The sequence below is a fragment of the Parasteatoda tepidariorum genome, chromosome 6 (genome assembly GCF_043381705.1).
Source record: "Parasteatoda tepidariorum isolate YZ-2023 chromosome 6, CAS_Ptep_4.0, whole genome shotgun sequence".
In the NCBI taxonomy this organism is placed as follows: domain Eukaryota; kingdom Metazoa; phylum Arthropoda; class Arachnida; order Araneae; family Theridiidae; genus Parasteatoda; species Parasteatoda tepidariorum.
Window position 1 is genome coordinate 39,545,937 of NC_092209.1, and position 19,257 is coordinate 39,565,193.

At 30.0% G+C, this 19,257-nt stretch overlaps 1 protein-coding gene and 1 long non-coding RNA gene across 2 annotated transcripts; one reads left to right on the top strand and one right to left on the bottom strand.

Annotated features, from left to right (window-relative positions):
• Positions 1 to 6,520: 6,520 nt before the first annotated feature.
• On the bottom strand, positions 6,521 to 12,524 carry LOC107436103 (uncharacterized). Its single transcript, XR_001583077.2, has 3 exons — positions 12,386 to 12,524; positions 8,601 to 8,927; positions 6,521 to 6,631 (listed from the first exon to the last, which is right to left on the bottom strand). It is a non-coding gene; the product is annotated as an uncharacterized lncRNA (long non-coding RNA).
• A 5,372-nt stretch (positions 12,525 to 17,896) lies between these two features.
• LOC139425808 (tigger transposable element-derived protein 1-like) lies at positions 17,897 to 18,304 on the top strand. The gene has a single exon (XM_071181769.1). It carries the CDS (start codon positions 17,897 to 17,899, stop codon positions 18,302 to 18,304), a length of 408 nt encoding a protein of 135 aa, XP_071037870.1.
• Positions 18,305 to 19,257: the final 953 nt, after the last annotated feature.

The window sequence follows — 19,257 nt, forward strand, 5'->3', positions numbered from 1 at the left end:
TTGCTGTGCGTGGTGGCTACACAAAATACTGATTTCGATCTCTTGTTATTGTTTGTTTGCTTTGAAAGTTTAATCATTTATTTNTATATTATTCTACTAAATTTAGTAAACTTTTTTACAAAAGTTTGATTAAAACCTTAGAATATAAAAAAATTGTAAATGTAGATACTCAAACATAAATATGTTTAGTATATTTTATATAAATATTACTCATTAATAATATTTTGGAGGTTGGATAGACTAAATAATTTTTAATTATTGAAGTTAATATTTTGTTTTTGGTCAAATCACCAATAACACTGATTATATACATTTATTAATGTAAATTTGGGAAATAAACTTTACCAAAACATATATATATATGTGTGTGTGTGTGAATTGAGTTCTTTTCATCTGTAAATATTCATGATTCACTGTTACCTTAATTATAGCTTAATATTAACTCATCTTTCCATCTGTAATTTCTCTCCATCCACTATATTTTCAATTTTATGTTCTTTTATGTTTTAAATTCTCCGTGTTATAATTATGTTTGTAATCTATCAGTACTCCCTGGATGCCCCCTGACGGGGGCGGGACAGGGTAGAATAATATATATATATATATATCTGTTACTGATACTACTATAAACTATTTTCTGGACGTTTGCAAGTTTCATTTGCAAAAAGTAAGATATTAAACTTTCGAGTTTGTATCTTTTCTTGTGAATTAAAATGAATGCAAACCAGCAGATATTCCTTTATTTGCAAAAATGCGTTCAATTAAAATTTTTTTCATAAAAAATTATTATTGGAAAATTCAGATTTTAAGATTTATAAAAAAGCTGATCTAAAATAATCGACAGCGAAGACTTTACAATCTTTGGCTCCTTTTTCTAAAGATATTATGATTGTAAAAGGAATGTAAAAAGTTATTGATATAATATTATGTGTCGAAAGCACTATTTAATCTTCTATGTTTTTGACAAGTGTAAAAGTGCTGACTTCAGAAAAATCAAATTTGACACTTCAATGGTCTTTCACAGTTTGCATATTTTGATATTATCCGCAGAGTGTGTTTAAGCATAATTGACAAAAGGAATTTACATTTGTCATATATGTTTTTCATATGACAATATTAAAATGAGACTTCAAGAGAGAGTGTATTTTAATGCAATTATGCATTCTTAATTTAAAAAATATAATTGTTTTTTTTTGTAAAAAAAATGTATGTTTATTTCTTAAAATACTTAATTTTATGCAAGTTACAGTTGGTTTTAAGTTTAAAATTCTTTTGTGCTCAGAATTTTGCTAGCTGTAAAATTGACATTTCGAGTATGATTATTGCTATGAAAAAAACTATGTTAGCACGTTTTTAAAACCAATTTTATTTTCCTAGCATGGCCTTATTAAGTCGGCATTTTATATTTCTTATAATTAATGTGTTAAAGTCTCAACCCTTATTTAAGAAAAATGAGTTTTCTTAGTTTCAGCTTGCTTGAACAATACGCTGTGCTGTCAGAAATTTAGAAGTATGTTGAATCACAATATCATGCAAACCTGCTGTGACCTAATTGAGGTGCTAATACGAGCTATATTATCATCCAAATTGAACCACCTTCAACTACAATTAGAAGACATGTTCAAATTATAAGGTGTACAATGCTTAAGATGTTCACGATGCATAATAATAAATAAAATTTTTGGTTTTCAAGAAAACATAACTCTGGTAATAAAACCAAAATATACGGTATTTAAATTATTAATCTGGTAATTTTATATTTATATGGTGAAGATTAACTAGAAATTCTGGTTTTTAAAATTTACTGATGTAAGATAATAAGAACCACATATGAACTTTTTTTACTAACTGTGTAATTCATATTACCATATATTTAGTTAAAAAAAACTGAAAAATAAATTTAACGGAATAAATAGTTTTATGCCATGCTGTAAGGTAGTGGTTAATATTTTTTTTTGCTACGGAATTATAAATAATTAACTTTCTTCTGGAGGAATCCCAACTATATGAATAAAGTTTTAAGGTATTTGTGAACGTTATGACCTATAAAAAAGATTATTTTTAAAATATTTAATTTGCGGAATGAAATTTTTCTTATCGTTTTATTATTAATGCAAGTAAGGTCTTCAATGTTTTTTATGTCCGGCAGTTAAAATGTGAAAAAATTCCTGGTGTTCTATCTAGTCTAATTACGAATTTGCTTTTGGTTTATACATATAAGATGAACATAAAAAAATAAGACGAATATTATAAAATAAGACGAATTAGGATTTATTTCGAAATTGATTTTTTCATAATTTGTTCAATATATTGACATTGGAAATACAATAATTTTAAAAAAAAAATGCCGTTTCTATTTGATTGGCATGTTACTTGAAATAATTTCGTACTGGCAACCTAAAGATTAAAATATTAATAGTTATAAGTTGGATTAAAACTCAAGACTGTGGTTACAAAATGTAATAACTTGCGGAATCCCGTTTCTTCCCCAGAACTCTAGAGTTCCACTGAACACCATTTGGATACAGCTGATGAAAGGTATCATGATAAAATAACCAAATTTTACTACATTTATCAAATTTTATTACGTATCATAAAACTATTTTTTATTATTAATTTTGCTAAAATCATTACCAAGGCGCTTCGGTAAAAATTACCGAGGTCTTTCGTATTCCGATGGAAACAGAAACACGCTAAAATTTACCATGTTCTAGTAGTTTTGACCATACTTTTTTTCTTAGTGAAGGAGTTATATAATGGGTCAAAGTTGAGTCGGTATATTTGAGGCTAAATAACAGCAACTTGATTCGACAGAATCTATCTACAACTGTTCATATTTGTCATTAATGTCACTGATACTCTGATGATAACCCATGATCCGTCTAATACTGAGGATATTTAAAGTCAGGACTGTGGTCTGGAAAATATGGTTCCCGTTATTTATCCAGGAGAGCTTCCAGAAATTCGGGCTCTTGAATGTTAATTCTTTCTTTTTCTTTGCTTATTTCGCCTTATCTGGAGAACTTTTTAGATGAAACGAAAAATCGCTACACAAAATTATAAAATCCATTTATCCAAAGACAATTTCAAATAAAATGCAGTTTTTAATTGTTTATAATTTTTTTTATTTGGTAATGAAGGAAATAATACTAAAATGCAAAGTATATAAATTTTTAAATAATTTAAAATGAAAAAGTCCAAAACTTGAAAGAAATCGGTCTTTTTTAAGGCCTACGAACTTCAATATCTTATCTACTTCAATGTATAACCAATATCTTATGAACTTCAAGTTTTGTCTTTTTAAACTACATAGTTTAAATAATGCAAAAATTTGTGTGCTCCGCAATTCCAAAATTCTTCTGCCAAAATTTAAAAGGAAAATGATAGATAAATAATAAATTTATTTTGTACGTGTAATTATCCTTTGGTAAACCAATTTTATATCTGTGTGAGAAAAGTTTTCTATTCGCTTAAAAAGTTTCCAAAATATGAAGAAGTACAAATTTTTTTATTTTATTTTATAATCTTCGTTGAACAGTAGACCCAATTTTTGGGTTTACTACTACTAATGTTTAACTCCGTAGCCTTTGTGATTTTGAACAGAATCCAGAAGACAAGGGAACTCCTGGATCAAGTATTGGAAGAAATTTACCTTCATGGAGGCTTTTTTGATGGAACTAACCCTGCGTTACATGGGGAGGAAAACCGCGATAACCTCCAAAAGTTAGCCTAACGGCAAGGGGACTACCACTAAGGATATTTTACGTTAGCACTGTGGTTGGTGCGAGCCGGGTGAGGAATTCGTATCGAATTTCATTCCTGGGATTCGAATCCGATTCATCTCATTGGAAGGCGAACGCTCTATCCTTAAGCCACCATGATTCGAAGTACAGAAATTTAAAATTTACATAAAAGACTCTGAATTTCCGATCGCTGTCCAAACTAAACTATAACCATGTTTTTCAAACAACGTCTGACTCTCCCACCATTTCTTTTTTGATGATTAAGAATCTGAATCCATAAAAAGACGAGTTGAATGTTTTGTGTTTGTATCAGTAACTTAATTAATATTTAACTATAATAAATTATGATATTTGACGTCAACCTTTTGATGTCAAATATGGTAATCAATTCTCTATTAATCTCTCACACATTCGTATTCTTCTTTAATACTAAAACGAATGAGACCAAACCAGAGACAATCAGATTAATAGTTAAGACGTTATGAGGGCCTTATTTACGAAAAAGTCCAATTTTGTACTTGTACTTATCTACGTATCTGATATTACAATTTATAAAAATGACTCTTTGTTTCCTTCGTATTTTTCTTTGTTACTAAATCGAATGAGATTAAACACGAGTTAATAGTATAAAGAATTTAAAAGTTGCCGGAGTTTTTATGTATAAAAAGTATTACTACTATTGAAATGTAGGCATGCATAATTTTACTTTAATATCTAGAAGCTATATGAAGAAAATTTTCTAATGTAAATATTCACGCTAATTGAAGGAGACAAAACAAGTATTTTAAAAGTTATAAATAAGAGTTTATCTCATACGAAGGGAAACAAAATAGTACATTTTATGCGTTTCTATACATAAGAGACAACTCATTTGTTTGCATAAAACAAATTTGCAATTGAATTTGTGTAAATCTTCAAAATTGCATTTTTTGAACATAAATCCTTTACAACTTCTTAATTCGAACTGACTTGTGTTGGTCACATTCAATTCAAAATAAATAACTAGCTCGGAAAATATATATTATATGTTCAAATAGCTGATAAGTACCATTGTATAAAGGGTACATAAGTACTTGCCAAAAGTAATATTTATATACGTAAAAACGGCGAAGTGCAATTTTATTACTATATTTAAAAAAATATTACATAAGACATGGGTAACAAATTCATATGGAAGTCATTATTACAATAAATATAATCTTTTTCCAGTACTAACAGCTTATTAGCGTCAATAGCACATATTTTGTCTTATGATGAAGCTACTTGTTTTTAAGATCAAGTTATAAAATCATTGAGAATAATCGGTAATATTAAATGCAAAGTGCGAGAATTCAGTGCAGTAATTGCACCAAAAAGGAGAATGTTTCTTGGGAGAAATTAGTATCCAAGATATATTTTGATAGAAAGCTTTGTAACATCATTATACTTGACAAACTCTATACCCTAATCTCCTTTGCGTTCTTCCCCCATTTGAGGAAAATGGGAAGAATTGAAATTCTTCTTGACAAACAAGTGAAGCTCATTTGCCAGATTTTCAGAAATTCAATTCTCCCCCTCTAATCACTTCTTTTTCCGGAAAAAAAGGGGAAAAGTACAAAGAAGGATATCAAACATCATTTATAATTACAGAAAAAAGATTTAAATGAAAAAAAAATATTGGATGCTAATTTTTCTAAACAAAATGTCTAATTATACTGGACATTTAAATAATTAACTTCTATAAAACGTATTTTTACTTCATTGCAACTTGTTCCTCTATAATAACAACTATGATATGAGCTACATTGGATTTTTTTCCTTCAAAAAGTGATAATTCTAACTACATTTCACTTTTTTTATTATAAAATATGATGGAAACACCGAGAAGCATGACAAATCAATTTTTAACAAGTAAAACAAATTTTAATTTCTTATTTCGAAAAGTAAATATTTAATTTAATTTTTTATATTATTCAGTGATTATTAAAATTAAGATTTTCAAAAGAGATTTAAAATCACAAGTCAGTAAATGAAAGACAAATTTGGTTTAATTTCAAAGTGTTAATTAAAATGCCGAATTCTGAGTGTATTAATACCAAGCATTAACTAATTTTACAATCATTAACTATTAAATACCGAATTCTGAGTGTATAAGTTCAAATTTTCAATATATTCATATGTACTTATGCATAATGCTCTGATTAAGTTTGATGTACAGACACAAAAGAAAAAAAGATTTTGCACTCAATTTTAAATCTAAAACTCATGCAAAAATTTGATTAAAATGCTAATATACAACCAAGCATTAACTAATTTTACGTAGTAAGAAACTAGAAATGATGACTTGAAAATAGCTACTAGAATTTTATACGTATGTTATTATTATTTTTTTAAATTTAGATCATAAACAGAAACAGTTTTTATGAGCTTGTGCAATAACAAAACAAATTTTAGCAAAAAGTTGTAGCAAAAGTAGAAAGGCATTTCCTTGCAACATAATGTTTGAAGTAATCTTTAAGTCTGTGAACTTATTTATATAAGGTTTTCAAATAAAAATTTGATTTCATGAAAAAGTTCAAAAGAGAGTGAAGGTTCTGTGCAACAAAACCTTGTAAAACTTAGAGTTAGGATTTGAAGTTTTTACTATGTCTGAAGTCGGAAGAGAATGAAACTGGCACAGAAGTTTCATTTTTGAAGTCCTCTTTGACAAAAACTATTCAATAACTGATTGTTCATATTAACCTAATAAAACTTAAATATTTTGATTCCATAAATGAAAAAAATAAAAAAGACAGATGTTATCATAAACATTGTTTATTTAACAACAATATATTTTAACATATTATTCCATATACATAGCCGTACAAATGCAGATTTCTTGCCATTAACAAAATAGAGTCTGAGTTGAACTGAAAAATAAAAAAAATACAAGGTAAGTTTGACAGTGAAATAGTATGTTTTAATTACGCATAAATTATGGATTATAAGATATTATGCATTATCAAAAATAAGAAAATATAATACCGTAATAACGTATGTTAAAGGAAAAAGATAATTTATTTTTAATCAATTGATAGTTAGTCTGTTAAAAGATAAATTACGTAATTAAAAAATAAACATTTTGAATAGAAAGATGTATACGTGAAACTTTTCAAGTTAAATATGTAATTATAAATTTTAAATAAATTGTGATAAATTAAAACAAATCTCCTAATTGAATTTCTGAAAATTTTATATCTTATAAAAAAGTTAAAAAACAATTAAAAAAAGAATTCCGCAATACGTAGTTATATATTTTCATAAAAACCCTTTTAAAGAATCGATTTCAAATTTTAGATTTTGAACTTTTGCTTTTGATCTCAATAACACGCTGCATGACAAATTGTTCTACACCCTAATATTTCAGTTGTGCAAAACCAGAAAGATAATTTAAATATAATTTTTATATCAAATTTTTAGAAATTTTAAAACAATAGTCTTACTTTTTTATATGTAAAGTTTTTAATTTTCTTTTGTTATTTTCGTTTATAAAATTTCCAACTTTCAATCAGAAGATTTCTCTGTTTAGAAAAATAGATCAGTAGATAATTATTTTTCATATGCTAATTTCTTTAATGCTCCACATTATTTCATGGCTAAAATTATTTCTTTGTCATTGTTTTCCTTTATCAATGTAAGACTCGGTCATCATGCGAAACAAAGCAATTTATTATAGAATTTGTTATTTTTATAACAGAAGTGAGTTTGTAATAGTTATTTAATTATATTAGGTTAAGGTTTTTCCATTATTATCCAACTCTTTCTATGATAGTTATAAAAATAACGTAACGTGTCATTATGAAGAAATGCTGTATTTTCCTAGGTATTAATTTCGCTTGATTTTTAATATTTGAAAAGTTACTCAACCATTGCATTGTTTAGAATCATAAACTCAGTTATTAATTTCAATTATTTTTATTCAGATGGAAAAATATATGAAATTGGCAATTTTTTAATAAATTTAATAGTGTTATAAATTAGAAATTTTTTTGTTCTGAGGAAGATAGTATATAAGGATTAAAATTAAAGTTTAAGACACTCAAAATAGGAATTTTTTTATTTTCCTTTGCGAAAGAGTTTCGACTTTTCCCAGACGCTGCTAGAAGGCATATTTGTTCTTAAAGTTCCAATACGTGTTTTTCAAATATTGTTCAGCCAAACAGTGGACTGAAGAAGAAGACACGGTTCCCATTAAGTCAACAAACTCAAGCATCTCTAGCTGCGATCAGTGAGAGGGTGAGGGATCACTTTGATCATCTTGCGAAGAGACCGAGGGTGCACGGCATCGGTGTTTGTTAAATTATTCTACCGGATAGTGCTCGTCAGATAACCAAAGTTGGGGAATCATCCTCTCTGCAAAGGATCGAAATTGTGAAGACATGTCTTCGGAACATCCTCAGAGGTGTTTCCCAGACGGTTGCCAATGGCCCACAATGCTACACTGTGGCTCAGGACATGGAGCACTCCGAGGTGACTCAGGTTCGTATAAATTCTAGCGTTGATTGGTTGATACGAACTCAGCTCACTACTAGCACCTAACACAATGCTAACTTAGAATATCCTCAGTGTTAGACGAATAATGGTTAGAATCCTTTCGCCGTTGCTGGTTTTTCTCTCTACATAACGTAAATGCGAATCAATTCCACCAGAAATTCCTCCACGAAGGTTAGTTTGCTCCAATGTTTGATCTAGGTGCCTGCCTCCTTGTCTTCTAGGTTGGTTTCTCAATTACAAGGCTATGGAATTGAACACTGATTGTCATAAATTCAGAATTAGGGCGACTGCTCGATGCTGGCAATAAAATAAAATAACCTAGTGTGACATAAAGAACTTCCTTACTTTGCTAGTCGAGATCCAGGGTTAGGCTTTGCTAACGGCTCCAACTTTAGCATCGCCCAAAGAAGAGGTAAATAAATTTTCGCCAAATCTATTGTATGGGTACCCTCCGAATGGGAATCCTCCATAAGGGAATCTACCTAATGGAAAACCTGCAAAAGGTGATCCAAAACCAGGAGCATTCCTGTCAACTAAACCAACTGGAGCGTTTCCGAGGGATGAGGCAAAAGATGAATATCCGGGAGGACCAGCTAGGGGTAATGTAGGTAGTATTGGCCGAATGGGTCGAGGAACCGCATAAGTAGAGGCTAAAACGGCAAAGAGAAGTACCTGCAAAATATTGTTCAATATATTCTTCATTATCACTTAAAATGCAATACAAATCAACACTGTTTTAAATTTAATTAATAAAAAATAATTATTGTGTTTAAGAAATTAATATTGTATACAGAGAAAAAATTACCGGACTGTATAGTAAAGACATTTCTGGCCAAGAACAAAAAAAAAAGAAGAAAAAAAAGGAAAAAGAAAAACGTAGTTCTTGTAATAAATCCAAACTATACAATATTTAAACCATTCATCTGGTAATTTTTCCGTCAATATGATGACGGTTTTCCGGAAATTCTGTTTTTCAGAATTATAGTTCTTATTATCACACATCTAACAATAAAAAGAAAACTGAAAAGTAAGTTTAACCGAATAGATGGTTTTCATGCCATACTCTAAGGGAATCCTTTTTTCCAACTAAATTTGATCGTAAATTATAATATTGCTTAATTTTACCAAAATTTATACAAAAGCACTTCGCAAAAAATTACCTCTTGGTATTTTCATAGAACCAGAAAGACGGTAAATTTTACCATATTTGTTTTGTTCATGCTTTTTTCTCATTGTACTCTGTTAAAAATATAAATGTAAGCTAAACTATAATATCAGCCAATTCTGCAACGATAATATGGTTCAGCATACTAAGGTGTTATGTTCATCAATATTATCGTAATTTTCAAACTTGTTTATTAGATATTATAGTTTCGATTGCTCGGTTTAATGCTTTATTAAAGCTATAGCTAAAATTAACTGTAGAATGAATCAAAACAATGATATTTCGTTTAAGAATTGAACCGATTCTTCTGACAGTTTAAGACAAAAATCTCAAGTTTAATTTCGAAGCATGACTATAGTTAAAATGTCGAGAAAGTAAAAATTTATTGTGCGATATTTTTTCAATAAAAAAGGGAGTAAACGTTAAATTATAATGTCGGTTTTGCACCATAATATATCGTGTTATTATGCTACAATCATAATAAAGTGTTAACATGAACTATATTTACTTTTAATTTCAACTATAGTATCGTAAAATCATGTTTAGTATGGTTAAAATTACACGATTGTGTGGTACAACATAGCATCTTATTAAGGTTGCTGGGAATTTGTTGCATACTCCGTTTCAGTGCTTATCATCAGTGAGTTGGTAATGTTGATTGATATGACAAATATTTTTACCTGAAAATAGTATTTATTCTCTTTTTGGGATAGAATTCTATCGAAAAATCAACGATTATATATCTTTTCTTTCGCAATGGTACAGTTAATTTAATTTGAAAAATGAAAACTTGCGATGGCTAAAAATCATTTCTCTGTTTCAAATTGTAATCAAATGAAAAAACCGGAAAAGTGTGTAAAACTTGAATGATTCAAGCTCAAAAGTTCTTAATTCCAAACTATTTTTTTTCTAATGGCAGTCACTGAACTTTTACGTTCGTTTGTCTAGGAAGGTGCCGGAAGTTTTATTCATTTAACGTTACCCAGTGGGTACCTGTGAACCTAAGTCTAAGAATATATAATACCCTCTATATTCTATTTAGATAAATATTATATTAAGATAATAATTATATAATATTTATTTAACAATTTATGGTTAGGAAATACAGCATGAAACACCTGTGTCTCTTTCTGCATTAAAGGTAAAATTCTTCCTAACATGGCTCACTTTCAAACAATAATTTTTAAAATTTACAGTTGCACTTTTGAATATGAATCAAAAAAATTTTAGCTTTGGATATTAAATTTTAGAACAAATATAATTCCGATAATCTAACAGACTTTTTTAAGTATTAATTAAACAGTTTACTATAAATAAAAAATACCAAAATATATTTTTGCTTGTAATTAGAGCAACAGAAAAAAAATATATTTATAAAAGGGACATGGGTGTCTCATAGGAAGATTAACTGATTTCAATATTTGAAAGAGAATATTAATAATAATAGTAAAAATGCTAACGAATATCAGAAGCCCTTAATAATTTACTATTACGTCTACAGTATAACTATTTGAATATACGAAGACAAATGGAAATCTGGCATGTTTTCATGCGCTTAGGAATATATAAAAAAATGTGTTAATGACCAAAATTTCTTTGATTGCATACATAGAACCAAAACGAGATTATACGGGCAAAAAGATAATTATGGGAAGTATATAGTTAGTTGGATTTACACTAAATTTAACGACGATTGATGAATAGTAAACAAAAAAAAAATAATTAAGTAAATTATATTGGACCTATTCAAATATTTGACCGGAATATTTAATATGATTTAAAAAGATTGTAATAGAAATGACTATAACAGAGAGCCATAATACTTAAAACTAAAAAAAAAATTAGTTACCAATAATTTCATGATTAAATAGAGGCAGAAAGGTTGACCTGTCAGATTATGCCGTGAAATAAGTCCGACTGTGTTTATTATACAGTGCTCCTGTTTTAAAATACCACTGTCTGGTTTTAATATCAATTGTTTTTCAAACAAAAATAACATTTGATGACCATTAGTCTTTTGCATATGCAACAGTAATTAGACTCGGTATATACTAGTATAAAGTTTAGACGTCGAAGAATGCCAAATATGGCAAGTGGTCAAACGTTAGAAAAAATATAATCAGTATTTTAGGGACGCAAATTTGTTTTGATTGTATGCATAGAATCGAAACCAAATTGTATAGGTAAAAAAGATGATTATAAATATAGTTATATTTCGATGAAGACTCAATTTTTTAAAATGTTGATTGGGGAAAAGTTATCTGACAGAGTAAAATAAATTAGACCTATTGATATATGCTAAAGTGATAATAGTGAAAATGGTAAACAATATCACCAAACCATAATGCTTAAATTTAAGAAAAATTAGTTACCAAGAATTTCATGATTGACGATAGGAAGAAAGATTCAACTGTCAGACTATGCTGTGAAAGGTTTTGTTGATAAGTTATAACAGTATGTCCAGGTTTTTATAACGCTGGTGTTTTGAAATACCATCGTCTGGCTTTAATATCAATAGTTGAACAAACAAAAATAACATTTGTTGACCATTGGACATTTGCATATGCAGCAATCATTAGACTACAAGTTCAGACGGCGAAGTATGCTAAATATTTTTAACTAAAAATGAAACGATTATAATGATTGTCGATAAACGCAACTAAAACATATGTTTATGCTGCGTTAGAGAAATTTAGGAACACAAATTTAATTTGATTGCGTATATAGAACCGAAAAAATATTAAAAAATATAATTAAATATAGAAAATATAATTATATATCAATATCGACTCTATTTTTTAAAATGTAGATTGTAGAAAAATTATCTGAAAGAGTAAGTTAAATTTGACCGATTCAAATGTTCGTTGTGAAAATTGAATAAGCTAAAATGATAGTAACTGAAATGGAAAGCAATATTAGCAGCCCCATAAGGCTTAAATTGAAGAAGAAAAAAAAAGTTAGTTACCAAGAATTTCATGATTGAAGAGAGGAGGAAAGATTGGGCTCCAAGGCTACTGTGAAAGGTTTAGTTGATAAGTTCGAACAATATGCCGAGGTTTATATAGTGCTGGTGATTTGAAATACTGTTGTCTTTTTTAATGTCAATTTTTGTTCCAGACAAACAGAACATTCGATATTCAGTAAACTTTTGCATAAGCAGCAGTAATTAGACAATAAGTGTAGACATCGAACTATCCTTATTAGTTTCAATTGAAAATAAAATGATTTCAAACTTTGATGAAAATAGAGCACGTGTCGAGCGTTGGAAAAAAATAAAAAAAATATTCAAGGAACAAAAATGTGCGAGAATTTTTGTTAAAATTCTGGGAAACTGCATTTGCTAAATATTGAAATCTTTTAGTAAAAAATGTAATTATAAAAGTGAACTTACAAATTCATTTTATATATGTTAGCAGAATTATACAAATAAGTAATATAGTTAGAATATATGTGTTTTTTATATGTTTATGAACGTTCTGTTTAAAGTTAATATTTTTCAAAAAAAGCTAAAATCACATTGCTAACAAATATGCATTATAATTATTAGAATTTTATTTATGCACATTTTGTTAATGTGTTAATGGTAACGAAATAAATGATTACCAGAATTTGAAAAATAGTCAACTGTACTTGTGTATTAATAAGTGTTGATCTTTTTAGATACACTATTTTGAGTAACTACAATGCTTTACTTCCTGATCGCTCTGCTCACCAACCCTCATAATTTCTTCTTATTAATTATTATTTTTTCCTTTTTTGTTACAAGTCGACAATTTAAAAAAAAAAAAAACTAAGATTGTTTTGTTAATATAAATTATAATATATTATAAAAAAAAAATTTCTAATATGTTAATCTCAAGTAAAAGAATGATTACTTTTATTTGATAAACGTCACTTGAAAAAAATTTAAACTTGGGAAAATTGAATGTGTGTAAAAATAAGAAGAAATAAAAGAGTACTGGTTGTACTCGTTAACGATTCATAACAACAATCTTGTCATATTATCTCTTCAAATAAGAAACAGTTTTTATCTCTTTTCATCGATTCATAACAACAATCTTGTCATATTATCACTTCACATAAGAAACAGTTTTTATCTCTTTTTATCGATTCATAACAACAATCTTGTCATATTATTTCTTCAAATAAGAAACAGTTTTTATCTCTTTTTATCGATTCATAACAACAATCTTGTCACATTATCACTTCACATACGAAACAGTTTTTATCGATTCATAACAACAATCTTGTCATATTATCTCTTCAAATAAGAAACAGTTTTTTTTTATCTCATTTGAACAAGGTTTTTTTTTTCGAAATTTTAATAAAAATGTTAAGATCTGGCATTATCTAATCTCTCTCTTCTATAATGACTTTTGAACATCGATCAATTCGACAGCGAGCAAATAAAATAAAGTTCTCGAGAGAGATAAATAAAAATTTTCTACAGCTTTGGAAAAACAAAGTCATTATGTAAAGCACAAAAAGTGGTAAAAAAGCACTCAGCAATAATTTTCGAAAAAACTTGATTTAAAAAAGAGCTCCTGTTAAGTTCACAAATAAAAATAATCCATTCAGCACGTAAAAAACTTCAACTCCTTAGTTGCATTTCTGCGGGCTACAGAGCAATACTTAATTAAAATTGCATTTATTTTCGAACAAATTGGAATTTTGAAAAATAAATTGTGTTTTCTTCCTAAAAAAAATGGACCTTTCAAGCAAGATATTTGATAAATTAAATACGAAAAATATTAAGAAAGAGGAAAATATCGTAGTATATTCTATATTCCCGTACAACTTAAAAGAGGAGGAGAGGGAAGGTTAAGACATGAAACCGGACTTCTCTCCAGATAGCGTATTCCATCGTTGCGTAGCGAATAGTAATACAGATATGTAACCACTATCGAGACCGAAACGAGTATAGGTTATAATAAAAATTTTACCATTTTGTGATTTGAAAAAGCCATTTTTGACGGTGTTTTTAATGATATGTAACTTTATCACAAAGAATAATTCTCGTAATTTAATATTACTTGAAAATTTCATTAAAAATCTTTCAATCGCATTCATATCAACTTTCAAATCCAAACTCAAAATGAGTACCATCCATGGCAAGGCAGAGTATCCAATAGTCTAAGACAGCAATTTCCTATATTTTTCGGCTGTTGAACACTAAATTATTGAGCTTTTTAATTGAAAACCTGCATCATTATATATACATATTTTATTTTATTACCGTCGCTGAACAGCCGACCCAATTTTGAGTTTACGGATAAATGGCAGGAATTACGGTTACACAGCCTTGTAATTTTGGATCGGATTCGGAAGACAAGGGAGCTCCGGGTCAATTATCGGAAGAAATTTGCCTTCGTGGAGGACTTTTTGATGGAACAAGGAGTGGAACATCTACGTAACAAAGAGTGGAAAACCACGAAAACATTCGACGGTTACTCAAACCCATGATCAGTCTACCATGGAGGATATTTTACGTCAGCCCTGTGGTTGGTGCGAGCCGGATGCGGAATTCGAACCCGTGTCACCTCATGGGAGGAGACGGCTTATCTCCTAAGCTTCATTCATTATACAGTACAGAACCCGTTATCCGGAAATCAGAAAACCAAAAAACCGGAACGAAATTCGATACATTTTCCCGCCATTTCTTTAAAAAAAATTTTTTTTCCTCATAAGATTTTTCTTTCTTTTTTGAAAGATGTTTACCTTACCATCATTTTGGAAATAATCATTAGTGTATTACTCCATCGTTTTTTCTTCTTTTTAAGAATATTTCTCAAAAAAAATTTTTTTTTTAGTTGGGTTTAACAATAAAAAAAACGGCTTTTTGTAGCGATTCAGAAAACCGGAAAAATCAGTTATCCGGAATAGCGATGGTCCCGCCGATCGTTCCGGATAATCGGTTCCCTACTGTATATATATAAAATAATTTATTACCAGCTGTAAATATACAAATTAAAAAAATAGCAATTAATTTGAAAATGTTAAACGTGAAGAGTGAAATACGCTGATGTATAATTACAAAGGACAGATAATAGCAACCGCGAAATTGAATGCAGAAAAATGTGAATATTAGCATAAGAGCGAGATACAGTAAGACGCGAGTTTTGTATGCATATTTTGGGCAGTCGATCTGGTTTGTCACATGACAGCTCTGATAAGAGATTTCACGCGACATGTCATGGATAGTCACTGTCTAGGATATTTAACGCCTCGTATGATCAGCACTTTCTCCAGATCTGAATTTCATTGTAAATGTGCGGGATGCTTTGGGGAGGAGTATTGCTGATCGAGAATGCCCTGCAATAAACAAGATCACCCACATCCGTGCGCTGAGAGAGGAATAGGACAAATTGCCTCAACAGCTACTGAATACTGTTGTGCAAAGCATGCCACTACGTCTAGAAACTTGAATCGCTCTCCATGGTGATCATACCTTATACTGACATCTTACTCCAGGATGCTTACAAATGGTACCTACAGGGGCCGGGATAGCCTGGTTGATAGGGCACTGGGCCCATGCGCAAGAGGTCGTGGGTTCGATCCCCGCTGACCGAAGACTCTCCGTGTGGCAGATGGTGACTGATGCACGTTAAATCTGTCGAGTCGCAAAGTCCTCCATGTTCCCATCAGAAATCAATTGGGAACCAGGAGTTTCCTTGTCTTCTGGATGGGTTCAAAATTACAAGGCTACGGAGTTGAACAGTAGTAGTTTTAAATCCAAAAATTGGGTAGACTGTTCAACGACGGATATAAAATAAATGGTACATTTGTTTTTAATTTTCAACACAAAACTGCTATTTTGTTCCTTGAGCACATTTCAAATCTTCCGCCACCCTCTCAGAACACAATAAATTAACTTTTTTTTTAAATGATCTAACATTCTTTTATTTCACTTGGCATTTAATCACGCTTAATTTTGTGATCCGTGTTTAGCAATTTTCCAGCAGTGAATTTGAAATTATAAATTTGTTCTGTAATGACTGTAATCAATTGTGTGCTGAAAAGAATAAAAATAGCTGAATCATGGTTTAAAAAAACTGTTATAAGCGTTGAGAGTATTTGTAAGAAAAACATAATTCCCTATTCTTGTATTGGGTTATATTTTTAGAATCGAAAAGCTTCAGGAATTTTTATAATTTTTTTAGAATTTTTCATAAACTTCATATCCATCTCAAAATTTATACATTTCTTTTTTTAATTTACAACTTTTTTATTGACATTTTACACAAATAATTTTAATAAACAATCAAAATATTATATAAATTATGGATTGGATATAAATGTAATTATCAATGGTTTAAAAAAATTCCAAAGTTCGGAACCCATGTGATCATTCTATAGAACCCTAGGATTCCGTAGAACGTGTTTTGGGAACTGCTGGTCTAAGATTCAACATACGGATTTCCAAGGACACCATACTGTACCTAAAATCAATTTTCCTTATTATAAAAGAATTTTTTTTTCCGAAGTGTATAGTATTAATAAACAAACACGTGCAATGAATTTCTAAAAAACATTTCTGTGGTATTTAAAATATTACATTAAATTTAAAAAAAGTTGGTCTATAGAATTGACTTATTTTTTTTGAAAAATAAAGATTGTAACTCTTAGAATAACTTTTGAATTAAAAATCAAAGGCAGATACTAAAGTACTATCTTCATGATTAGAGGATTCCTTGTAAGCTAATTAGTGCAGACGATAATTTAAGCTAGGGAATCAGATTGAAAAACGCTCTCTTAAACGCAATAACATACCCTTTTTAGGCCGAATTTGAATTTTTGGTAATTTAAATATTTAATTAGCCCCAAAGGTTTAGTTAGAACAGTCTAAAGTGTGGACTTTATGTAATTTTTACTTTTCGCATGACTGTAACTAATTGCTGGAATCAAAAGGCTTTTGCCCACATCTGTATAACTAACAATTTCAAAAATAATATTTTGAAAGAAAAAAAAACTATTTAATAATCATTTTAATGATGATTGAAACCATTTTGAGTTGTACGACATTGGTTTTTTCCTCCTCTTAAATAATAAAATGAAAAAAATCTAAAACACCCACTTTACTATGCCAAAGCTTAGAGATCAATACAAGTTTGGTACCAAAGCTTTTCAATTTAAACAATTAAAATCAGAGATAAGGTGAAATACGAAAAAAAAAGACTCACATTTATACAGTGGGTGATCGGTTAACGAACACTTTCACGAAAGATTTTTGTGTTCGGATAACGAACACATATTCGGATAACGAACACTTTCAAGAAAGATTTTTTGTGTTTGGACAACGAACACATATTCGGATAATGAACAAAACGAATTCTAACGAACACTTCTCGGCCTGAAAAAAAATTTATATTAAACATTTGCTATCATTTTGCATACAAAATAAGATTACTGAAAGGAGAAATGTTTAAAGCATGCTTAGTATATTGATAATTACTAAATGAAACTTAAATTACGGAGAATGAAGGAGTACAATGAAGGTGTAACGAAAATCACATCTGCGAAGCAAAGAAGTGCCATCCATAATAAAATGGAAAGGTTGCTTTTAGTTTGGTTAAATGAACGGGAAATGAAACGAGATGTAACTAGTATGCCTATCATTCAAGAGAAGGCTAGAAAATTTTTTGAGAAATTGAAAGAGCGAACTCCAGGTTCGTCATCCGAGGAGTTAGAATTCAAGGCTACCACTGGCTGGTTTACAAAGTTTAAAAGAAGGTCTGGAATTAAACATGTATTAATGCATGGTGAGTCTGCTAGTGCAGATAAAGAAGCAGCTGAAAAGTACTGTCTAAAATTTCAAGAATTCATTGAAACCGAAGGGTATCGTCCACAACAAATATTTAATTGTGATGAAACTGGTTTGTTTTGAAAGCGCATGCCGAATTCTACCTACAACACGAAAGATGAGAAAAGTGTTCCTGGGCATAAACCTATGAAAGACCGATTGACGTTACTTTTGGGAGCTAACGCTAATGGTGATATGAAGCTTAAACCACTTCTCGTTTAATACTCTGAGAATCCCAGAGCATTCAAAAAAAAAATTATTCCATAATTGAGAACAAACTGCTGTAATGTGGAGATCGAAGCAGAGGGCATGGGTCACGCAGTATCTTTTCAAAGAATGGCTAGTTTGTGCCCCGAGCATCAAGGACTACCTTGATACCAATGACTTACCGTTGAAAGCACTGCTGCTATTGGGCAATGCACCAAGACACCCAAAGGATCTTGAAGATAATTTGTTGACAGACTTTCCCTGGCTGACAGTTCAGTTTTTACCTCCTTCGCTGATTCAGCCGATGGATCAGGAGGTTATTGCGGCTTTCAAGAAATTGTACACTCGCGCGCTGTTTCGTCGGTGTTTTGAAGCAAGCCAATTCTTCTCAACAATGACTTTAAAAAAGTTTCGGAAAGAAAAATTTGACATTCTTGAAGCTATTCGTATCACTTAAAAGGCGTGGTCAGAAGTCATACAGCGACAGTTGATTTCTACTTGGCGGAAGCTGTGTCTATCCTTCGTTCAAAGAGACGGAGGTGATCAGGGAGACACCTCTGAAATTTTGACAACTGCTAGAGATCTGGAATTGGAGGTGAACGAGGATGACACAGAAGAACTCATAATGGGACATGAAGATGAACTGACGACAGAACTCCAAGAAATTTTGAACGAAGAACACCAAGAAACACAGCGAAATGTGTCTCCTTCTGAACAAGAGGAAGACGAAAGAGGACCAATGCCGACATCTGCCATTAAAGATCTTTTGAAAAGTGGGAGGATGTCAGAGCAATGATCTTAGAATGGCACCCAAACCAAGCTGATGTCAG